Source organism: Castanea sativa, chromosome 4 (assembly GCF_040712315.1).
Source record: "Castanea sativa cultivar Marrone di Chiusa Pesio chromosome 4, ASM4071231v1".
Taxonomy (NCBI): domain Eukaryota; kingdom Viridiplantae; phylum Streptophyta; class Magnoliopsida; order Fagales; family Fagaceae; genus Castanea; species Castanea sativa.
In genome coordinates this window covers 8,499,349-8,524,673 of record NC_134016.1, presented here as the reverse complement: position 1 = coordinate 8,524,673, position 25,325 = coordinate 8,499,349, and the positions used below count along the sequence as shown (strand labels likewise).

At 35.3% G+C, this 25,325-nt stretch overlaps 1 protein-coding gene and 1 pseudogene across 1 annotated transcript; one reads left to right on the top strand and one right to left on the bottom strand.

Moving 5' to 3' along the window:
- Window positions 1–436: 436 nt before the first annotated feature.
- On the top strand, window positions 437–10,761 carry LOC142632399 (putative F-box protein At3g23960; annotated as a pseudogene).
- A 2,114-nt stretch (window positions 10,762–12,875) lies between these two features.
- LOC142633097 (F-box protein At3g07870-like) lies at window positions 12,876–23,938 on the bottom strand. The gene is made up of 3 exons (XM_075807373.1): window positions 23,463–23,938; window positions 21,772–23,089; window positions 12,876–13,188 (listed from the first exon to the last, which is right to left on the bottom strand). Exons 2-3 carry the CDS (start codon window positions 23,034–23,036, stop codon window positions 13,185–13,187), a joined length of 1,269 nt encoding a protein of 422 aa, XP_075663488.1. The 5' UTR covers window positions 23,037–23,089; window positions 23,463–23,938; the 3' UTR covers window positions 12,876–13,184.
- Window positions 23,939–25,325: the final 1,387 nt, after the last annotated feature.

Sequence of the window (25,325 nt, the reverse complement as noted above, 5' to 3'; positions counted from 1 at the left end):
TGTGAACTGTGAATCCACTTGTCCTTTGTGCAGAAATGGTATTGAATCTATTAGCCACTTATTAAGGGAGTGCCCTTTTGCCGTAGACTTTTGGAGGAAGATTGGAGTGCCTGCCTCTCTGGTTTTCTCTTTTAGCGCAAACAGGTTGGAATGGTTGAAGAGTAACAGCTTGTGCAACCACCAAATCCAATCCCACGGATATCCTTGGAGGAACTTATTTCCTTTTGCTGACTGGGGCTTATGGAAGCACAGGAACAAAGTGGTCTTTGAGAACACCACACTGAATTACTCTCTCCATAAATGTTGTATTAACCAAGCAACCGAGTACTACTTTTGTGTAGGCAAATTTGTCTGACCTCAGCAACAGGGCTGCATGCAGATCAGATGGAATAAACCCAGCGTGGGCTGGCACAAGCTTAACATAGATGGAGCTTCGATGGGGAATCCAGGAAAAGCAAGAAGAGGAGGGGTCATTCAGGATCACAGAGGGAACTGGGTTCAAGGTTTTACCCTAAGCATAGGCTTCACAACAAGTGTCATAGCTGAGTTTTGGGCTTTAAGAGATGGGCTGACCATGGCTGCACAATTGGGGATTCTTTTCCTAGAAATAGAGATGGATGCAAAGATAGTAGTTGATCTTGTCCTCTCTAATTTTGTTTCTAACAAAGAGTATTCTTCACTGCTGAATGATTGCAGGTCCCTACTCCACAGATTCCAGCAAGTCAAGATGCAGCATGTCTATCAAGAAGTGAATAAAGTCGCAGATGGGCTTGCGAGGAAGGGATGTCTGCAGCAAGCATATTTTGTTGTGTTTACTAATCCCCCTTCCCCTGATATTACCTCTTTTGTTATGTTTGATGCTAATGGTCTGTACACTCTAAGGCGTTCTGCCAATGTTGTAACTGCTTTGGACAGTTAGTTGTTTTATGCATTCTCCTTTTAACCAAAAAAAGAAAAAGAAAAAGAAGTGCCATGAATCTCTGCTCTATGTGGCTACTGGTTTCTCTGTCATTGCAATCGATTTACAGACAAAGTGAAAAGTTCTTAATGCTGCAAATTATTAGCCAAAGTTGCACTCGTTTGAGATGTTGCCTTCAAAATCCTTGATCTGTATTGGTGTTAGTGGAAGGTAAGATGAAACTAGATTTCATTTAGCAATCTGCAACTCACTCGGTTATACAAGTGGACTGTCTACGGAAACGCTGGGACAATATTCTCTTTGGATTATTATTATTATTATTATTATTTTTTTATAGTTTTTCTTCCTCTTTTTGATCCCTGGATTTTTTAAGTTACTCAAACTATTTATGCTAAATTGCGTATTTTAACAATGCTTGACAAATATACATGTAAAATGCCGCAAAGCACTACTTTGGGATATTAGAAGAAACCAGGAGATGAATCCCAGACCTATAGCTAAGTTGGATGGACACACAGGCTCAGTGGCATTTGTGCACGTGGATCCATACAAAATAGTGACGGGAGGCCTTGAGGATTTTTTTTTCATTAATGTTTGGGAGACTGACACCGGTACAGAAACAAATTCGTGAAGTTGCTCTTCTAATGAGAATCGATTGGCAAAATCGATTGCGGCAAGCTATGAGTCTATGACTGGAAGAATCGATTAGAATCAATATAAGGAATAACTATATTCCAACATCCTGGGCATGAAAATATAAGGAATCTTCAAAGGTTCCAAGGGAAATATAATGAAAAGTTACGCATTTGCTAGAATTTGTTGAAACTTTTCTATTGATTAATGCAAGTTCTTGCTTTCTGTTTGCATTTACTTGTTTTCCTTCTCTATCTCTTTCTCTCTCTCTTCATTTTTGTTTCCCTTCTCACAAACTTCTAATGTCAGTGTTCTGCAGTCATTTTTTTATTATTTTTTTCCCTTCTTCTGCTGGCTATCTATCAATGGAGGTGGAATTAGGGTGGAGGAGAAAGAGACAGAGAGAGAAACGTAGAGAAAGAGTCAAATATAACTCTTTTTTTGGGTTTAGAGATAAATATAAAATATAATAAATGAGAGATAATTAATGAGATCTTAATCAGAATATTAGCATTAATGAGAATTTTTTTTTGACTGTTGGATCTACTTAAATCCAATAGTTTAAAAAATGTGTAACTTTTTAGAGTTATACTAGGTGTAAGTTGTAACTTGAACCCATCTCTATTTATTTAATTAATAAACCTATGGTTTAACTAATGAATCATCGATTGAACTAGTGAATCAATCTTTCGGTTGGATTAACTATGGTTTGAATTTGGAGAATTGTTTTTTAATTATATTAGTATAAGAATTAGTTGAAATATTAATATGTTAAAAGGTTAGACCTTTTTATAATTGTACTATGATTATTTAATGTCTTATAAACCTGGTTTAAAATACTAATATTACTATTTTTGTGTATGTTCTAGTAAGTATTATTGTTTACTCAAAAAAAAAATACAAGAATGTCTATCTAATCTTTCAAGATTGCTAATATTACATGTTTATATTATTTATTTTTCTATTAATTAATTATTAAAATAATTATTAAGTTATTATGGTTGGACGTTCGAATGAACCCTAGTTTTCTCTACATTATACATAAAAAAAACAATGCATTGTAATTTTTTTCCATGTTCTATCTCAATGTAAATTCAAACATTTCTAATAACATTATTATTACTCTTGTTTAGTTGTTGCCATTGATTTTTGTTATTTTTACACATTTTATTATAATCACGATATTATTGTTCAATTTTAGGGACTTGTGCAAATTTTGTTAGGAATTGGCAAAGAAGAATAAAGACCCATAATTTTGAATATTATTGTTCTTTTGGTAACTTCTTTATGCAGAATATTTCATGGAATATTCATTATACAAAACTAAATTACTTTAGCAGATTCATTATGAAATTTCCAACATATACTTCCCTATGCAGAAATTGATTACTTTTGCATCCAAGCAACTTGTATCTTGTTGGACTCCCTAGACATTGTTTTGCAAAATTAATGTATAACAAGAGAGGTGATTGAAAACCTAAACATAGATTCAGTTAAGATGAATAAGTGCTAATCTGGTTGGCATAGATTTTTTTTTTCATATAAATGTTTTGTTTAATAAAATATTATAAATAGGACTTTCAAGACAATATATAAAGTGATGGTGAACCAAAAATTGGACTATCTCCAATTTGTTCATAGTGTCGTCCAAGTCCAAGAAGGCTGTACCAACATAAGAAGGTCGTCCAACATGGAAGCACTTGGACGACTTCTCAACACCTGAATATTGGATATGATAATATGTTGAATTTCAATAAATTTGAATTGATTTTTTTATGCAAGAAAATATTGTTAAAGCTTGTGGTGTTTACACATAAGACCATTTTACTTGTTGTGCAAGTAAAGTATTTTACTTGTATTATGAGTCTAGTAGCCATGGTTTAGTATATGGTTAGTTAAGGTTTAGCCTCCTATAAAACAGCTAACAAATAGTTGACATAATGTGTATATATATATATATATATATATATATATATATAAAACTTCCATAAAAAAAATATTTTAGAAAAAACATTATTACCAATTTAGTTCACTAAGTATTGAAAGTTCAGGATTGTTGATTTGATTTGATTTTGAATATGAATCGAGCTTGAACTTACAAGTTACTTGAATAACTTTTTTTTTCCTCTATATGATCAAACCATGACTAAATTTTTTAACCCCTTTACAAATCTATGTTAATAATCAATAACTAAATTATAGTTGAAATTATATTATTTGAGTTAATGAGATAGAATGATTTTCATTAATGAATTTATAAAAATTAGATTCATCAACCTTTTGTTGTTAAAAATTATATAATTTTTACTACCAATTGATTGTTTATATTATCAATAAACAACAAATAATAATTTGATATTGTATAAACTCATTTACAAATTTACAAAATTCAATCTCAAGTCTATATAAATATATTTTTAGAAAATCATACATATAAACATATAATATTATATATAAACTTAAATTAGTCTCATGTTTATAAACTTATTCACGAACACATTATTATATTTGAGCGTGACTTGTTTAATAGTCAAGCTTAAATTTGAGTTGTTTTGGTAATCACAAGAATATAAATTTTCCCCCCAAAATATAGCTCAAATTATTCATAAACAATTTAGTTCAGTTTTGTCCAAGGTAAAATTTTATTTACTTTTTATTTTTACAGAAAAATATTATTGGTAACGCTTTCAAAACATTATTTTTTTTTCTAAAATTTCCTTGTATTAATCTAAAAGGGATAAAGTCAAACCCAGTAACCTAAGGAAAGTCAAAATTGCATTGTACTATTTTAAAAGAGAAAAAAAAAATTAAAAATCAATTTGCAATGTCTTGTTATACCTATATTATTTACTTATTAAGTCATAATTGCACTGTAAAATTTTAAAAGATAAAACTTCAAAATCAATTTGCAAAGTCTTGTAATAGCTATATTATTTAGTTATAGGTTATTTGGATTGTATCTTAATCCTTATCAATTCCAACCCAACAACCACCAGGGAGAACAAAGCCAAAACAGTAGAAGAAGATGAAACATTGGCAGAACCAAGCGATGGTACTGACTATATCTCACATCTTCCCTACAATATTGTGACTGAAATTTTGTCACAACTGCCCTTCAAAACCGTATTTAGCTGTAGGTTTGTTTGCAAGAAATGGTTCCATCTTCTCAAGGACCCCACTTTCACTCAATTGTACAGCACAAGAGCGAACCCCAACTTTATCATCCTCCAATCTAAAATCAAAGGCTACCTCCTATACCTAGTCCATTTGGACAATAAAAATCATGTGCGTAACTCCAGTGCTAGAGTAAACTTTGCCACCCATTTAGACATCGGATGTTATGTGAAACATAGCACGGTGGACTCATGCAATGGGTTGATATTGCTAGGTGAGGTGTATGGGGACTTTGTGAAATTGGATTGATTGTTTGTGTGTAATCTAATAACTGGTGAGTTCGTAATGGTTAGGCCTGACAACAACCTTACATCCTCTCTTGTGTGTCCTCACCTCGGATTTTGTCCTAAGACTCAAGTTTACAAGGTGGTTCTCTTGTCCAAAGAGTATGGAGTTGAAGTAAACATATGCCGACTCTTGTGTACACACTAGGGGTGAACGACAATGGTGTTTGGTGTGAAGGCATATGCTGATGCTGATAAGGTTGCTGACATAGCTGCTGACAAGGCTACTGGTAAACGACCTGTAGTTTAGATGAAATAGGTAAAACTACAGGTAGCATAGCGTAGTTGAGTAAGGTGGAGTTAGTTACTGTTTATGTACACGTGCCAAGGTCTATGAGCATTGAATTAGAGTTGGTTAGGTTTGTTCCACACTCTACGGAGGTGGTTATAGTTATATATATTGGGGCTTGTATCTGAATCAAGTAATAAAGAAGAACAGATTTTCTCTTCATCAAATTCTTTCTTCAATGTTTCTCTGTTTTCCTTTTACTCTTTCTTCTTTGCATTACTTTGCTTTTCATGGTATCAGAGCCACCATTAATGGCTTCTGCTCCAAGCTCTAGTTCTTCAACAACTCCTTCCACCACTACTACCACAAGTCCTTTGATGAATCCATTGTTACTACTCTTGTCAAATATGTCAAGTATGATGACGGTGAAGCTAGATTTCACCAATTATATTGTGTGGAAACATCAAATTGTTGTGATTCTTGAAGCTTATGGTATGATTGGTTTTCTTGAAGACTCATGTGTAGCTCCAAATCCTTTCTTGAAAGATAGTTCGGGAAATTTCACGAGAGAGCCAAATCTAGAGTAAGCAGAGAGCAGGCTCTCTTCACCTTCATCAATTCCACTCTCTCACCATCAGTTCTATCTATCACTGTGGGTCAAAAATCTGCAAAGGGAGTCTAGAATTTGCTTGAAAAGAGGTTTTCTTCTGTATCTCGTTCTCATGTTTTGAGTTTGAGGAATGAATTACTAAGTATTAAGAAAAGTCCTGAAAGCTTGGATTATTTCTTTCAAAGAATTAAAGAAGCTAGGGATAGATTGAGTTCTGTTGCTGTTTTCATTGATGAAGAAGAGCTTATACACTTCGTTTTAGAAGCATTACCAAATGAATATAGTGCATTCTGTTCTGCAATAAGGACTCGTAATGATGTGGTTACTATAGAAGAATTGAATACTTTGTTGAATGCTGAAGAGAGGGCTCTTAAGAAGAAATATGAAACTAGGGATATAGCTAGGGATACAACTATGGCTATGATCCTTCAGGGTGTATTTAATTAGAATAATAATAGTGGTAGAGGCAGAAATGACAATCAGAGGGGTCATGGTAGAGGATTCAATAATTTTGGTCCCAATTTTGGATTTAATAATGGTCATCTCCTGGAAATGCAAATGTTTTCTCTTAATTTCTTGGTTTTCAACCACAATCTCAGCATAAGAGTGGTTTTGGTTTTCCTTCATTTCAGTCTCAAAGTCAATCTCAGACTTCAAGACCTACTTGTCAAATTTGTGGCAAGAATGGTCATATTGTTTTGGACTGCTATCATCGCATGAATTTTGCCTATCAAGGCAGGCATGCTAATGCCAAGCTAGCATCTATGGCAGCTAGTTCTATGGCAGCAATTGCTAATTCTATTTCAACAAATGCATCAAGTTGGCTTACTGATACAGGTTGTTCTGATCATGTTACACTTGATCTCTCTCAGCTTTCCTTGAAATCTCAAGTTGTTGGTCATGAAACTGTTACTGTTGGCAATGGGCAAGAGTTGTCTATGACTCATGTTGGTAATAGTAAGCTTCAAAGACCTTCTCATTGTTTTCGTTTAGATAATATCCTTAGGGTCCCTGATTTAGCTTCAAATCTATTATCTGTCCCCAAACTTTGTTTACAAAACAACGCCTTTTGTTATTTTGATGCCAATCAGTTTTTTATTGTGGCCTTGGCTATGGGGAAGGTTCTTTATCAAGGCATGAGTAAGGATGGTGTGTATCCCATTCCATTTTCTTCACAACTCACTGCTGATTTTGCTATTACTTCATCTCTTGCTTTCAAGTCTTCTGTTAATGCTCCTATTTCCAATGAAGCAATGTTGTGGCATCAAAGACTTGGTCATCCTTGCTCTAAGCTTCTTCACTCTGCCTTATCTTCTTTCAATAACAATGTTAAAATTTCTATACATGATAACATTTGTTCTCAATGTAAATCTTGTATAAGTGCTAAGCTGCACAAACTTTCCTTTCCACAGCCTGTTATGTCTAGTACTTCTCCTTTACAACTTGTTCACAGTGATGTTTGGGGCCCTACTCCTGTTATTTCTGTTTTTGGTTATAAATACTATGTCATTTTTGTTGATGACTTCAGTAGATTCACCTGGTTGTTTCTTCTTAAACATAAATCTGAAGTGTTTACTGTTTTTTTGCATTTTAAAGCTCTTGTTGAGAATCAATTTGAATCTAAAATCAAAACACTTAGGACTGATGGTGGGGGTGACTATATTAGTAATTAGTTTAAGTCTTTTTATTTGGATCATGGCATTCAACATCAGTTGTCATGTCCTTATACACCTCAACAAAATGGTGTTGCTGAAAGGTAACATAAGCACATTTTTGAAAGTGGTCTTTCAATGCTTTATCAGTCAAATCTTCCTTCTACTTATTGGTTTTATGCTTTTAGTATTGCCATTTATTTGATCAATAGGCTTCCCTCTTCCTTCTTTGACTTCTTTGAAGGCTTTTGGTTGTGCTTGCTTTCGGTTGTGCTTGCTTTCCACTTCTCAAGCCCTCTACTGATCACAAGCTTCAGCCTAAGTCCACTCAATGCATTTTCTTAGGATATCCTCCTTTATCCAAAGGGTATATTTGTTTTGATCCTAATGCTCGTAAGGTTTATATCGCTGCCCATGTTATCTTCAATGAATCTGAATTCCCTACTCTTTCTACAATCTTATCTGATTCTTCCAGTACATATTCTTCTGCCAATCCTCCTTTGGACCTTTAGATCTCTACTCTTTTGTCTAGTTCTTCCACTTCTTCTTTATCTGCTGTCTCTGAAGCTTTCCCTTCTGTCATTTCCTCTTTTCTTGTGTCTAGTGAGTCTTTTGATGTCCCTGCCACTTCAGTTGATGTACTTTACCTTCCTCTAGTCTTGTTTCTTTCTCGGGTCCAATTGAATCCCCATCTGAGTTCACAGTTGAGTCCCTAACTCCAGTTGTTCCATCTACTTCTTCTTCCCTTCCAAACACTCATGTCATGCTTATCAGATCCAAACATGGCATTTTCAAGCCCAAAGCCTATGCAGTTGTGAGAAATTATCTTCAAGAAGAGCCTCCTACATTTCATATTGCTTCCAGGTTTCCACACTGGGTTGAGGCTATGGATTCTGAATATAATTCTCTTTTAAAGCACTTGGTCTTTAGTCCCTCTTCCTTTTGGTAAGAATGTGGTTCATTGTAAATGGGTGTACAAGATTAAGAGGGGCAGTGATGGATCCATTGCTATGTATAAAGCAAGGCTTGTTGCTAAGGGATTTTTGCAGCAATATGGATTGGACTATGAGGAGACCCTTAGTCCTGTTGTCAAGCCTGCCACTGTTAGGATTATCTTGGCATTGGCTGTTCAGTATCATTGGGGTTTAAAGTAGTTGGATGTGTCCAATGCTTTTCTTCATGGAGTGCTTTAAGAAGAGGTTTTTATGTCTCAACCCCCAGGTTATGTAGATTCTGACCATCCTGATCATGTTTGTAAACTGCATAAGGCCATTAATGGTCTCAAATGGGCACCTAGGGCCTGGTTTGACAGTTTTACATCTCAGCTCTTCCATATTGGCTTCCAAGCTTCTTCTGCAGATTGTAACTTGTTTATTCTGCATCAAGGATCATTTGTGGTTTATCTCCTCCTTTATGTGGATGACATCATTATTACTGGTAATAGTCTTCCTTTCATTGATCATCTTGTTTCAAGACTTCTTGTTGTTTTTGACTTAAAAGATCTTGGACCTCTTGCTTACTTTCTTGGTCTTGAGATTAAGTATACTTCTCAAAAATTAGTTATGCAACAATCCAAGTATGCTTTGGATTTGCTCATCAAGTTCAATATATTGGACTGTAAGCCTTGCCTTACTCCATGCTCTCCTACAGTTCATGTCAGCTCTTAGACTAGCTCTCTACTTCTTGATCCTACTATTTTTAGGAGCATGGTTGGTGGTTTGCAATATTTAACTTTTACCAGGCCTGATTTAGCCTTCTCTGTCTAGCAGGTATGTCAATTTATGAGCCATCCTACTCACCATCACTTAGTGGCAGCTAAGAGAGTTCTTAGATATCTCAAGGGTACATTGCATCATGGTATTCATTTTCAGGCTGGTTCTTTGGTCCTTTCAGCTTATTGTGATGCTAACTAGGCTGGGGATTCTCTTGATAGAAAGTCTATTACTAGTATGGTGGTGTTCTTGGGTAACTCTACTATTACTTGGTTTGCTAAGAAATAGCTTATTGTGGCTAGATCTTCTACTGAGGCAGAGTATGGGGCTTTAGCTACCACTGCTGCTGAGTTGAGTTGGATTAGGATGATCCTTAAAGATTTGGGTGTTTTCTTGTCCTTGCCTCCAATGCTTTGGTGTGATAATGTGTCTGCCTTGGCTTTGGCTTCCAATCCTATTTTTCATGCTAGTAACAAGCATATTGAGGTTGATTATCATTATATTAGAGAGAAGGTTCTTGGTAAGGAATTGAAGGTTAATTTCATCTCCTCTCTTGATCAGCTAGTTGATGTTTTTAACACAACTCTCTCTTCTCCATGATTTCTTGATCTTGCTCACAAACTGATGGGAGTTCCTCGCCTCAATTTGAGGGGGGATGTGAAGGCCTATGCTGATGCTGATAAACTTGTTGACACAGCTGTTGATAAACGACTTGTAGTTTAGATGAAATAGGTAAAACTACAGGTAGCATAGTGTAGTTGAGTAAGGTGGAGTCTGTTACTGTTTATGTACATGTGTCAAGGTCTGGTAGCATTGAATTAGAGTTGGTTAGGTTTGTTCCACACTCTCAGAGGTGGTTATAGTTATATATTGGGGCTTGTATCTGAATCAAGTAAAAAAGAATAACAGATATTCTCTTCATCAAATTCTTTCTTCAATCCTTCTCTGTTTTCGTTTTACTCTTTCTTCTTTGCATTACTTTGCTTTTCATTTGGAAGAGGGTTAATGTTGGTGATGATGTGCACGGTGACACAACAACAAATGTTTTTCTCAATGGGATTATTCTTTGGGTTGTAATATCCCCTCATATAACTCAGTTTATATGTTCCTTTGATGTGGAGGATGAGTGTTTTCGAATGGTTCCACCACCCCTGGAGATGAAGCAGTCTATGTGGCTGAAGTGGGGGGATCAATCTTGGGGTGTTTGGGGGTTGTCTTGCCATTGGTGAAGATCCTAGCAACGATAGATGGTGCTTTCATATATGGGTAAGGAAGGATTATGGTTTCCAAGCATCTTGGACTAAGGCATACAATATTGAATTCGCGGTAGGGAAACCGAGGTGTTTTGAGCCCATTTCACAAATCCTAGGGTTATGCCACAATGGTGACATCTTGTTATCAGTTTCTTTCAGTCCAGCGGACCCAAGATTAAAGTTTTATAGGATTGAAAAATTATTTTCCTTCCAAGGTTTTCACTATATTCCCAACTTTTCTTCTCTTACGGATATAGCAAAAGGAGAACCATTTTTCAATGCAATATCGAGGTAATAAGCACATTCTATTTGGTATGTTCAATTGTGATTATAAAGCAGTTTAACTAACTACGCACTTGAATTTCTCTATGCTTGTCTTGCCCTATTAAGAAAATATTTGTGACAAGTTGAAAGATAATTTGGCTCTAATTTTCTTGTACAAAAATAAACTGCATAATTTCCAAAAATGCAAGTTTGTTTGGTCTACTCCTGTGTGTGGTACAATTTTGACTGATCAATTCTCAAACTATAAAGGTGTGAACTTATTTCTCACTTTTTGCTCAAGATATTTTTTTTAACCGAAAAGGAGAACTTGAGAATGATATGAGTTGCTTTATCTAACTATTGAAAGAAGATAAGGAAGACTATATCTCATATCAATCTTCTTTACACAAAAACAGCGTCGTTGTTAAACACGTGTCTTAAAGTGTCTTTAAATGAAATGACGCCGTTTTAATTAAATACTATTACTATGAGTCGTCGGCTGTATGAGTTGTAAGCGTACACTTGCATATATATATATTGTATACTAATATTTTGATCTGTAACATTTACCAAAATTTTGTCTTTTATCCTTAAACTTTAAAAAGTTCGTTTTTCGTACTAAAATAATTGAAAATTTGGTTTTTTGTCCCTAAACTATTTAAAATGTTTTTTTTTCCTTAAACTTTACCAAAAGTTTATTTTTTTTATCCTTATTTTTGTCTTTAAACTATTAAAAAAATCTCTTTACAAAATTAAAAGATGAAAGAAGAACTTTTTAAAGTTTAGAGATGAAAAACAAACTTTTAGTAAAGTTTTGGAATCAAAATAATATTTTACCTTTTATTTTAAGTATTGAGTATGATCTGTTACTTTTGTTGTTTTACCAACCTTTTTAGTTAGTTAGTTAGTTATTTTTAATATTTATTTAAGAATTGTTTTTTTTCCATTAATTTAGAATTTTTTTAAAGAAATAGTTGCTTGGGAAGAGTCTAATTAATTATTTTTCCCATCTAATTCATAGAAAATGATTATAATAAAAAACTTAAAAAATTAGTATAATCCTGGAAGAGGAGGGAGTCCTATATTTTTGTTTAGTACTTTAGTTACAAACACTTCTTGTAAGGTCGAGCAAAATGAGTGAAATAAATAAAATTTGGAATTGAAATTGGTAGAAAAAGAGATTACAGAAATTCACAAGGAAATTCATGTCAGGAAGAACTAGAAAGAGAGAAGAATGGTGCAATTAAGAAGTAGATTTCAGTTAGCTTAATTAATAAAGTCTTCCGTCATCAATATATCTAATTATAAAGAACAATTATCATAGAGTGGATGTCATACATTAAAATTATAGCATATCTATCCAAAAAAAGAAAAAGAGAGAGACAAGAATGAATGAAAGTTTTAGTGAAAAACCCAGCTTAAGTGGCCATTGTACATAAATTTGGTCTTCTTCCTCACATGAGAAAAGCCATGTAACCAGCAAGGGATTTGAGTGACGTGCTCATCTTTTATACTTTCATCTCTCATTTGATCACACTATAATGCTAAACTACCAGACTAAGTCAACATGCATTCTTGATCCAAATAAACTAAGCCTTATTGAAATTTCACAGATAGGTTTCAAAGTGTGACTTGGCCATTGTACTTAAATTTCACTTCCTAATTTGATCTCACCCTTTTGTGCACACCATCACACCAATAGTATACTCAACGTGCATTTAAATTTTAGTGAGTATTTTCTCTAAGGCCACATTCGTGAAAGTTTCTTTAATACCCATATAAGCATTTTTCTCTAACCAAGCATATACGTCACCCAGTCTACACATGATGCATATATATTAACCAACTGTGAATTTTATTTCTCATATTATATGCATGGGGGTAGAAGCAACATAGCCATTCACCCAAGCGTCCTATAGAAAGTATCTAAAACTTGATGCTGAAATGGTGATTCAGTGCAGATTTTTTCTCTCTTAGCCGGTGAATCCGGTAACACAGTTTACACTACATTAACTACATCCAAAGGAAAGGTGCTTTGAATTTCCCGGTTGAATTAGACATGATATGAACAATGCCAATGATTGAACTGGACCACATGTGATAAAGGTAAATAAACGGAATACCCCGAGAACTCAAATCTCGCCTATATGACTTCCTCAAAATACATCTCATAAATAATATGGATTTGCATGCTATTTTCAAGAGTTACTGAAAATGATTACAGCAAAAGAAACTATATAGATGTAATATTTAATCCAAATTAGCATAATTTAGCATTGAGTTCATGCCAACACAGTGGTCATACATATGTCTTGCAATGGCATTGGCACAGGAAGTTGGAGAGTATCCATCCATATACTGTAACAAAATGTGTTACTCCAAAAGTGATGCAAAATATTTATGAAGATCTTGCAAATTGATGTGGCAATCAGAAGTTGATAATCCTCGTAGATTCTACCTACAATGTAGGCAGAAGCTTTAAGAATAAAGAAAAACAAATAGGAAAAATAAAAGTAAAAACACGGCAGCCCAACCAATTATTCATGTATTTTTTCAGGAAACTTTCAAAGGAAATCAAATTAAAAAAAAAAAAAAAAAAAAAAAAGGAGGCCCTTTTATCTTGAGAAGCTCAGTCTACATTTTTATATAAACCAAGTAAACTAAACCCAGACAAATTGAAAACAGTGTTTACATTCCATAACTTAGGATCCAGAACTCATGCCTTGAAACCTTTGTCATGAAGATTAAACCATAAACACAAAGACAAGAAAATGAATAACTTACCTTTACAACCCAAATGTCATGTTTTCCATTGCCATTGGTGTAGTGTTGTTATGCATAGAACAAGATTTAAGACGTAAATAATTGAAATTCATCAATCACACATTTTCAACTACAACCGTGATTACATATGCTGTCAAAATAAAGCAACTTTTTATCTCACTGTTATTACTGCAGAAAGCACTTAAATCAAATACCAAGGTGATGAAAATCGTCCAGAGGATTAAAAAGATAAAAAAATTTGCTACAAATATTAAAAATTGGCAACAGAGTTGATGCAACTTACAGGAAGACTCTAACAAGGAAGATTTCATCTTCATAAATAGGTTGTTCCCCAATTGGAATACTTGTAGTGCACTTATGTGCCATGGGGGTTTGGGGATAAAGAAGATGATGATATCTAATCAGGCTCTCTTAGGTAAGTGGCTATGGTGCTATGAAATTGAAGTTACATCATTAAGGAGACAGTTTATAAAATCTAAATATGGCGTCAATGGAGGGTACTGGTGTACAGGTGAGGTGTGGGGGCCAAATGGGGTGGGGTTGTGGAAGCATATTAGGCGTGGTTGGGATAATTTAATGTGGATTTCTATGGTACTAAAGTGCGTTTCAGGCATTATGGATGCTGTCTTTGGGGGGGGGGGGGTAGAGTGGAGACTACTTTAAGGAGGGACATCCCCATTTATTTTTAATTGGGAGAAACAATAAAGGCACAATGGTAGGTTATATGGAGATTCTTCGAGGTCAGTGTTCTTGGAATCCTGTGTTAAATCGAGCAATACAAGACTGGGAAGTGGAATCTGTGATCCAGTTGTTAGAGGATCTTTATGACACTAAGGTTAGACTTGGGGAGGTAGGTGAATTGGTGTGAACACCTTCGCCCTCTACAAGCTTTCAAGTGAGGAGCTTCTATAAGGTTTTGGAAGAGGGGGAGGGGGGGAGTGCAGTGTTTCCGTGGAGAAGCATTTGGAAAGTTCGGGTTCCACTGAGAGTGGCTCTCTTTTCATGGTGCGGCTCTAGGGTGGGTCTTAACAATTGATAATTTAAGATAGGGGCATCGTTGTTATGAAGTGGTGTTATATTTGTAAGAAGTAGTCTATGTTGTTTGGTATCTTTGGTGTCTCCTGGGCATGGCCTAAGTCAGTGTATGATTTGCTTGCATGTTGGAGAGGGTGGATAGTAAGGTATAGGGTTGGTGGGATTTGGCAAGCAGCTCCCTTGTGTCTCATGTGGTGTCTTTGGGGAGAGCTCAATGCTCGTTGCTTTGAGGGAATGGAGTCAAGTGTGGGGAAGTTGAAGTAGTATTATCTGCTGAGGACTCCTTATGAATGGACTTCATCATCTATGGCATTTTCTATTGAGGGGATCCTAGATTCCTTCTTTGAGATACTATTAGCTTTGTATATTCTGTCTTTTTTTTTTAAATTTTTTTTTATGCTCTTGTTGCTCCAGGGATAGACATCTAGTGTAACCTGGTTTTTGATCTTTTTTCAATATTAATATAATAAAAAGTTTGTTACCTTCAGTGAATTCTATTAAACCAAAATTATTTTTTTTTGATAAGTAAGAATGATATATATACGAAGGTTACTCTCTGCCTGAAAAACACAAAGCAACCCAGAAATACAAGAAAAAGAAAACAAAGAGAAACAAGAGAGAAAACCAAACAACAAAGAAATTACAAAAGGAGAAGGGAACAAAGAAAAGCAGGGAGGGAATCACTAGACGTGAGTCCCCACGCCCGAGACCAATCAAAAAGAGTTCCACAAAAAGAAGCAAGCAACTGATCCCTAGAGCTATCCAAATCCTCAAAAGTCCTCCGGTTCCGCTCCTTCCAAATACACCAAAGGATGCACAACGGGACTAAACCAAAATTATTACGTTGTTAACATATTCACAATCTTCATTATGCCTGTATACATTTATACTAACCCAAATCCTGTCTACCAAAAATGGCTTCAAGCTCAGCTAGCCCTCTAACATGTATCCCTTCCACCAAAATAGTTCAAGGTTGGCATCAAATAATACAAAATGGGAATATATACATACATACACACACACACACACACACACACACACACACACACATATATATATATAGTACAAATAATTTCATGCTTGAAGCACATGGTAAACTCATTTCAGGATTTACAGTCCATGCAAATATGTCTGGATAAAAAAACATAAAATACTATACTGAACTAAAGAGTAAAATGATAATATTAATTAATGCATCCAATCAAATTTTTTTTATAAATTTGGGTCATTTCATTCCTGAAGTTTCCCATGTATCAGACGGAAGACATGACAAAAAGAAGCAATATGGTATTTTTTTTAATACATATAGACTTGACCGCCAAAGGCCCAAAGTAGAGTCACTCTTGAAAGGCAGAGAAATCAGATGCTGAAGCTCAAGCATCATTGTAAGAGTCACAAAAATAGCTGATAGAATTCTTTATCATCAAGAGTTAGCATGGAAAATCACAAGAAGATTGTGTCTCCGAAGCACACTGGTGTGACTCCATTATATGGGAATTCATTGAAGAAATACTGAAGAGCGCATAATTTTGTATCATAGATTGTGCAACTACATTGAGGCTCTGTTTCAATCAAATGAAGCTTGACATTCTAATGGTGGAAGGACCCTAAACAAGGTCAACCATATCACCTCAACTTTTTGTTTTGAGAGTGGAATACTTATCTACAATTTTGATATCGGGCACTAGACATAAGTAAGGTTTAAATTTCACCAACAGTCAAGAAATTGGGCCTTGCTATCTGATGTTTTGCTGATGATGTCTTGCATTTTTTCCTTTTGAATTTTCCAAAGAATTGACAAAAAGAGTAGAAAATATCTTTTTTTTTGGATAAATAATGTAAGAATATTATTAATAATAGAAAAATTGCCAAGCCGAGTACATTGGGGATGTACTATGGGGGCACAAATCAGGAAACAGAAGAACAACAGTCAAGAAAAATAGAGAATGAAAAACAAGAAAAATGGGAAAAGACCACACTCCATTCAAAAAGAGTGTGTAAGAAAAAAGACTTAAGCTCTAGCAAAGAACGTTCACAACCCTCAAAACTTCTAGCATTCCTTTCACGCCAAATGCACCAAATCAAGCAATGAGGCACTAATTTCCAAACATCAATGTGACGATGTCGCGCAAATTTTCCTTGCCAAGCCTCAAACAACTCTAGAACAGTATGAGTCATAACCCATTGAATACCAAACAAGCAAAAAACCAAAGACCACAACTCCCAAGCTATGGAGCAATGAAGTAGAAAATGATCCACCGACTCCCCACACCTCTTACACATATAGCACCAATCAAGTGCTATCACTCGTCTTTTACGAAGGTTGTCTATTGTTAAGATCTTACCTAAGGAAGCAGACCAAGAAAAGAAAGCCACCCTTGGAGGAGCCTTCAATTGCCATATCATTCTCCATGGAAAGGAAACAAGAGTAAGAGGGTAGAAGGAGCTATAATAACCTCTAACCTCAAAACCTCTATTCCTTGCAGGCTTCCAACAAACCTTATCTGGGCCAAACCCCTGCACTGACGAAGAATAGACCAACCCCATAAACCGATCAAAGGCTTCTTCTTCCCAATCTTGTGGTGAACGACGAAATTGCACATTCCAGTGAAACCTCTCAGCAGACCAATTTATAGCTTCAGCCACCAAGGAATCCTTAGACCTTTTAAGACAATAAAGCTCCGAAAAGGCCTCTTGTAAAGTATAATCCCCACACCACACATGCTTCCAAAATTTCACTCTAGTACCATCCCCCACATCATAAACTAGAAGTTTAGAGAAGTTCAACCAGCCACTTCTAATGTATCTCCACAGGCAGACCCTATAAGGACTTGTCACCTTTTCGTACACCAACCACCCCAAATGTTCATATATTTTGCCTCGATAACCCTCCTCCATGAAGCATCAGTCTCCATGCCATACCTCCACAACCATTTTCCTAGCAAGGCAGAATTAAAGTTTCCGAACCATCTTATACCCAACCCCCCAACCTGCAATGGCCTACATACCTTGGCCCAATTAACTAAATGTATTTTAGGTTCACCACCAATCCCATTCCACAAAAAATCTCTCTATAATTTCTCCATACGCTATGCTACCTTACCCGGTAAAGGAAGAAGGGAAAGAAAGTATGTAGGTATAGATGAGAGTGAGCTTTTAATGAGTGTCACCTTACCCCTTTTAGATAAATACATTCTCTTCCAAGCTGCTAATCTCCTCTCCATTCTCTCTAGAATAGGATTCCAAACAGATAAATCCTTAAATTTTGCACCTAATGGAAGGCCCAAATATTTCAAGGGCAGAGTAGAAAATATCATGTAATGAACCCGTTGGATTGACTTATTTTGAGGTAGGCACCTTCAAAGAGGAAGTGAAAAGAGAGGAGGGAATCTAAGAGACAAAAGTGAGAATATTGGCTTAAGTTACTTGCAAGGATTATTGGAAAAAATAACCAACTAACAACTTGTAACTAACTTGGCTCCACCATTTGCAATCTTACAACTAACTAGCTAATCTTGTAACTAACTAACTAGCTACACACCTCTTGATTCTTTACAAAAATTACTATAAGATTACATGAATAACACCTAATCACCTATACACCTATACCCCTATAGTACACTGTACACATTGGACTCATTACAAAATATGCAAAACTTTGGATTGTCTGACCAGAAACATGAGGCTCCTAGTATCTCAGGAGGATAAAATTTTTGGCACAATATAGGATGGGACTTCTTAAAATGTAACTATTGATTTTTTTACAGCTAATAAAATTCATTGAATTGGAACTATTGATTATTAAAGCTCCTTCTTTAGTGGTCAAAAGGGTCCACGAAGTGCTTCTTAAAAACAGATTATATGCAGACACCCATAAATGAGTGATGTTTTCACAAGGGGAAAACCATTGAAGCTAAGAAATGACAACTTCCTTTTATGTAAGGATTTAGGGACTATTTGAATGCTAAATCAGCAAGAATAGCGGATATTCCAACATACAGCTTCCATTTATGATGCTTTTGAAGGTTGGGGAGCTGTTTAAAGGGCGCACCTGAAAATAAATGGTGAAGATTATATAGAATGGCTGCCTGCTGCTAAAAGCAGATTTCTTTTCCAAAAGAGATCCTTCTCCAAGCATTGGTTGGGAGGATTTTGTTTAATAAAATAAGCATTTTATAAAAACTCCTATACTTTAGTGGTTTGTAGTCAAAGGTTAGCTACAAAATCCTGGATTTTTTGGTTGAAAAAAGTGTGTTGTATTAAATCTAGTGCAATATATGCCAGAAAAGATGATGTTGGTGGAAAGCCGTAAAATCAGAGGTTAATCAATTAAGTGGTTTAGACTTGACCCAAATTTATGATTTTATTCTCTGTATGGTGGATAGAGAGTTTGTATGTTTTAAAATTTAAATTTAGGGAGAAAAAAGATCAACTTTGAGGCCAAAAACTTGCAGACAAATTTCAAAGGAAACAACTGTAGGACTTCTTTGAAAAGCAGCTATTTTTGGGGTTTTGGAGGAGCTTGGATGAGGAATTAGGCCTCGTTTCCTGAGGCTTCTCCATTGGTTCTTAAGGTTTTTTTTTTTTTTTTTTTTTTAATTTTTAAAATTTTTTTATATTAAAAAAACAGAAGTTATCTGCAGGCTGTTTTGTAACCCATGGGCATTTCAGCTGTTTGCTGATTTTGTAACACAGCTTGGACTTTTTAGGCAGATTTTGTGAATCAGCCTTGGGTTGCTTCTCAAAGCAGCCAAATCTTTCTCCAAAAAGCTGTAGGTCTGAGAAAACTCAAGCCCTCCTAACCCCTTAATGGCGGGAAATGATTACAAAAATATATTGGTTTCAGGTTTTTCAAAGATTAAAAAAAAGGGTAAAGTTTGAGCTTACAATAAAGAAAGAAACCCCAGGTTTAAGAAAAAAGAAAGTCTGACCAGAATTTAAAAGTTTGGTATATAGGCATTTTAAGGGTTGATGGGGTTTAAAATTGGTTACAGGGTGCCAAGGAAAAAGAAAAGGAAGAATTACAAATCCTTAAATCTAACTAAGGTCTTCTAGGAGTCTCACCGAGAAAGGATAACATGAATAACTTTTCAATAACAAAAGATATTCAACATTTGTCTTAACAAGACTTGCTTATGTAGAACAAAATCCAAGAACAACATGGAAGAACCATAACTTCTAAAATTAAAGAAGATTCACACTAAACCCAAACAAGAACAAGTGCGGGATTCATAACCAAACATTAACTAACTTTGATACTAGACCATCCAAATATGAAAATTAACCAAAGTAATATAACAATTCCAGTTTCTTTTCTCCATCATGCTAGGAGGCCCATCCATATTTAAAAATCCCATATTGGAGCTCATTAATAGAAGCCAGAGTAACCAAACATCAGCTAAATTTGAGTGTAAACTATTCAAATATGTCAACTGACCAAAACATCCTTATTATGAAATTTAAACCCCCCTCCATCCCCCCCCACTCCCCAATCTAACGATGTTGCAGTCAAAGTAGAAACCATGGTAGGTTGGGTTAGGATACAAGGTGTTGTACTAAATTGCCTGGTTAGATCATTGATATTCTAAAATAATAATAAACTCAAATAATTTAATTTTTAGATCATGGGGGTAAGAAAACCAAAATGAAAATGATAAGCGATAACTAAATTTACCCATAAAGATTAAATATTAACTAATTAGATCATTGTCTAATTTGTTTCTTTTTCCCTAGTTTGTCAACAGAATGTAAAACTGGCCAAATAGAGAAGACTTAAACCAGTTGACAAGGGTTTACACAAACTCAGTCAATGTTTTAGAAGGTTGTGTCTTTCTTTAATAAATTTGCTAAACAGACTCGTCAATGTGGTGTTGATATGCTCCAACCAGCCCAACCTGTCACCACCCTATCTTCTAAGTTGAAAAGATTACAGGTTTGACAAGAAAATAGACTGTAGTGGCTGTATATTCTTACAGACCAAAGCTTGTGCATCATAACCTACTAATGCCCCTTGGAGCCTAGAACGGTTGGTGAAAAAAATTTTAAAGCCAGCAGAATGCTGTTTGAGTTGTTCTTATAAACATGTATAAAGAGGAGCACAAAGAACTACTGATCTTTGTGCTATACTGTGTACTTCTATCTTCATCCTTCGAATGTATACCCTCACAGTTGTATAGATGAATTTCATCAATTGAACAATGTTCTACTGAGTGTCTAGTTAAGTAGTTCACTTCCCCTTCCCCCATTATCTACCTAGTACCTATCAAAAAAATGGCTAGTTAAGTAGTTATAGTACATGGGAGCCTTTTTTTACTTTGAGAATTGAGTTCTTACAAAACTAAATGTAGACTCATCATTAATATGCCAGGTTCTTTTTGATTATAAAAAAAGTTACGTTTTTTTTATCTCACTTTTTTTCCAATAGAAAATTATGATCTTAGTAATGCTATGAAAGCAAACACATCCAAGGAAGAAAAAAGACCATAGCTTACTGATACAATTAAATTCTTCCAAACCAAGGAAAGCATATTTGAGTACAAATAATTGAATGATAACACAAATCATGTAAGCACTTTAAGGTGGAAGCTGAATATGGCAGCACATCAAAATCTTAAATGCATTGCTGTCTAGTTTAGGGCTTGACCAAACAATTACATTTTCAGTTTCTGTATTTTAAATGCATATCAACAGTGTAAGTTAGAGAATGGTACAAAATATATATGATAAAATTTACTGAGAACTGCAATAAAAATGAATTTATAATATTCCTACTTGTTTGGGCATAATCTACACATGGGGTTGTGTTCCCATCAAACAAATCATATCATTCTCAAGTTCTTATTTTCAGTTAAAAGACATATCTAGAGCAATAAAAGAAATAAGTCCAAATCTCTACAGTTTGAAAATAAATTAGTCGAAATTGAGCATATTAGTGCACTTCATATTCACCACACACAGAAGCAAACCAAACATACTCGCATTTTTTTTTTTTTTTTGGATTAAAAGATAGAAAAACATACTTTCATTTTAGTTAGCCAAAAAATAAATAACAAACTTGCATTTTCGCAATTATGCAATTTTTGTATAGGAAAATTTGAATCTTTCAAGTTGTCACAAATATTTTCTTAACAATACAAGACAAGCATAGCAATATTAGGGGTTGCAATTAGTTAGACTGCTTTATAATCCCAATTGAACACACCAAATAGAAAGTGTTTATTACCTCAATGTGGCATTGAACAGTGGTTCTCCTCTTGCTATATCCCTAAGTGAAGAAAAGTTGGGAATATAAGGAAGCACATTATTAAAGTAGTATAGGCTTTCAATCCTATGTAACTTGAAACTTGAGTTTGCTGGATTGAAAGAAACCAAATTCCTATTTTGAAATGTGAATAAGATGTCACCATTGTGACACAACCCTAGAATTTGTGTAATGGGCAATAAACGCGCTATTTTTTCCATTGTGATGTCCATGGTGTATGCCTTAGTCCAAGACGCTTGGACACCATAGTCCTTCATTACCCATATGTGAAAGTACACATCTTTAGCATGTTCACTAATGGCAAGACAACCCTCCAACACCCCAAGACAAATATTCCACTTCGACCACGTAGTTTGCTCAGGTGACACAAACTCAGGAGGTGGTGGAACAAATCGAAAACACTCATCCTCCACATCAAAGGAATATATAAACTGAGGTACATAAGTGGATATCACAACCCAATGTATAATTCCATTGAGAAAAGTAGTAATTCTTGGCTGATAGTCCAAATCATTTCCAACATTAACACTCTTCCAAAGACCATTACCCTTCACTCCAAGTGTGTACACAAGAGTCAGCACGCTGTTACTAACTCCAACTCCATACTGTTTGGACAAGAGAACCACCTTGTATACTTGAGTTTTGGGACAAAAGCCAAGACAAAGACAGGCATTATATGATGTTAGGTTGATACCAGGCTTATGCTTAATTATGACGAACTCACCCGTAATAGGATTACACACATATAATTGATCCAATCTCACAAAGTCATGATAATGATGCTGATCGCCTAGCAAGATCAACCCATTACACGAATCAAGCAAACTAAGTTTCACATCACATCCCATACATAAATGAGTTTTGGTGGCAAACTTTACTTTAGTGCTAGACTTACGCACATGTTTTTTATTGTCAAAATGAACAGCGTAGAGGTGTTGGTTACGGTATTTATATGTGGGTTGGAGGATGATGCAGGGGTGTGCTCTTGTGTGATACAATTGAGCAAAACTGGGGTCCATGAGAAGATGTAGCCATGTCTTGCAAACGCACCTGCAACTTAATACGGAATTAAAGGGCAGTCGTGACAGAATGTCTGTCACAATATACGGGGGAAGCTCTGAGATAATGTCAGTGCTGCCGACTTTTTCATCTTCTTTTACTGCTTTGGCCTTCTTCTTGGTCATGCTGATTGATGGGTCGGAATGGGATTTGCTTTTTCTTCCCATTGTGAAGGACTTTGGCAATTGCAGTAAGTAAATTTAGAATATAGCTGCTGCACCTACACAAAATATAGGACTTTTATCATTTTTAGTTCTTGATATAAAAAAAAAATAAAATAAAAAAGTCCTACAGGATTACAGCAATACATATTTATAATTGAACAGAACTAGCAATCTAAAAACAAATAACTAGTCCTGAAAATACCATCAAGTCTATTATAATCTAGAATTCTTTCTATTAAATTGCAAAGTAATTTTCAACATCTCTCTTAATTAGAATTTTTTTAAGAAAGCATTGTGTTGGAGATTGGAGAAGAAAAACTAATTTGAAAAGTTACTAATTTTTTTACGACAGAAAAAAAATTGCCGTTCTTTCATTTCTCTCAAATCCTAACAGTTTATCCATTAAAAACAAAACAAAAAAAGTCCTACCTCTTTTACAAAATCACAACTCAAACCATTCAGGTCCTGAATGAGTTTTCCTTTCCTCCATAAAATCCGTGGCTTAAAGCTGCTTAATACCCTCCTCCATCCGATCCCACATCTCTTCTACCTCTGCTCTGACGTTCAGTTGAAAATTATGGGGACTGGATGTGAGGAAAAAGAGATGATGGTGAACGTCTGAGTAGAATTCAAGATCCACTTTTTTTTCCAATTCAAAGATCATCCCTTTGTCTTTTGTTTTTCAAGAACTCTTTGAGTTTGTGATTTGATTTTGGGTTTGTGATTGGTTTTGAGATTGTGATTTGGTTTTGGGTTTTTTTATTTTTTTTTTTGTGATTGGGGGTTGAGGTTGTGGGTAGTGGTGGCTGTGGCAGTAGGTGCCCGTGGTGGTGGCTAGTGGTAGTGGATTGGGTTTGCTGTGGGCTGGGTGTTTCCGTTTTGGAGAAAATACACTCATACACGTACAAAAGAGAGAGGAAGAAAGAAAGAAGAAGGAATAGATGAGATTGAGAATAATAAATAATTATAAAATAATTAAGAAATAATATTTTAACGTAGCGTTAAAAAATATAAAATCTTGGTTATATTACAAGTGAGATGTTAAAATTGATAAAATAGTATTTTAAGATGTTAAATGTTATATTTTTTAGCATTTTTTATGTGAATGCTCTTAACAAATAAAACTTCGTACCTCTATATGTTATAACTTACCGACTTACCCATTCAGGATTTTATTAAAATTTAGATTGCTTACTTGTAGTCTGAAATTTGACATTTGACTCACTTAAGGTTAATTTAATTAGAGTTTTGAAATTTAATACTATATTCACCTAAAGTTAGCTTAATTAGAGTTTTATAATATACCTCTCTTAAAAATATGACTAAATATGTAATTTGCGAATTTATAAATTTTAAGAAACATTGTGTCTTCTTTTGTATAAGAAAAAGTCATAATTGACTTGTAATATTTTAGAAGAAAAAAAAAATCAAAACCAGCGTGCAAAGTCAGGAAGATTTGGATCTTATGGCCTTAGTCAGAACCTATATAAGTTAGAGGCTGTGGGAGTTTCAAAATGCATTTCCAATGCATTGGCCTAGTGCACCAGCTCGTAATCCTTATCAATTAGGTTTTCACCTCCCTCATTTCAGCTCACGCCTCACCCTTACAGAAGCACACTCAGTCACAACACCTTACCCTCACAAAAGCACACTCACAGTCACAGCACAGCTAGCCTCACTCACTCAGTCTTACACCTCACACAGTCACATGGCTTCGTCTCACTCACTCTCAAGCACCGCCAGCCCAAGCTTTCTGCCTCTCACTGCCGGTCCAAGCTCTCAGCACTGCCGGTCCAAGCTCTTACCATCGTCCCCACACTACAAAAAACGCGCGCTATAGCCGCGTTTTTTAGCCGCGTTTATAAAAAAAAGCGGCTATACCTGACCTATAGCCGCGTTTAAAAGAAACGCGGCTATAGACCAAACCTATAGCCCCGTTTCCTAGAAACGTGGCTTCAGACCCAATCTATAGCTGCGTTTTGTTAAACGCGGCCATAGGTTCGGTCTGAAGCCGCGTTTCTAGTGCCTTGAGCTGCGTTTTACGTCCGGACTATAGCCGCGTTTATCAAAACGCGGCTATAGGTCCAGACAAATATATTTTTTTTAATAGGGTGCTATGTACAGTAGAACAAATTTTTTTTAATATATAAGGGAGGGCCTATAGCCGCGTTTCTGAAAACGCGGCTATAGATCCAGTCAAATAATATATATATATTTTAAAAACATGACCTGTGCATCCGAATAAATTTTTTTTGTGAGAAGGGAGGGGCTATAGCCGCGTTTCTGAAAACG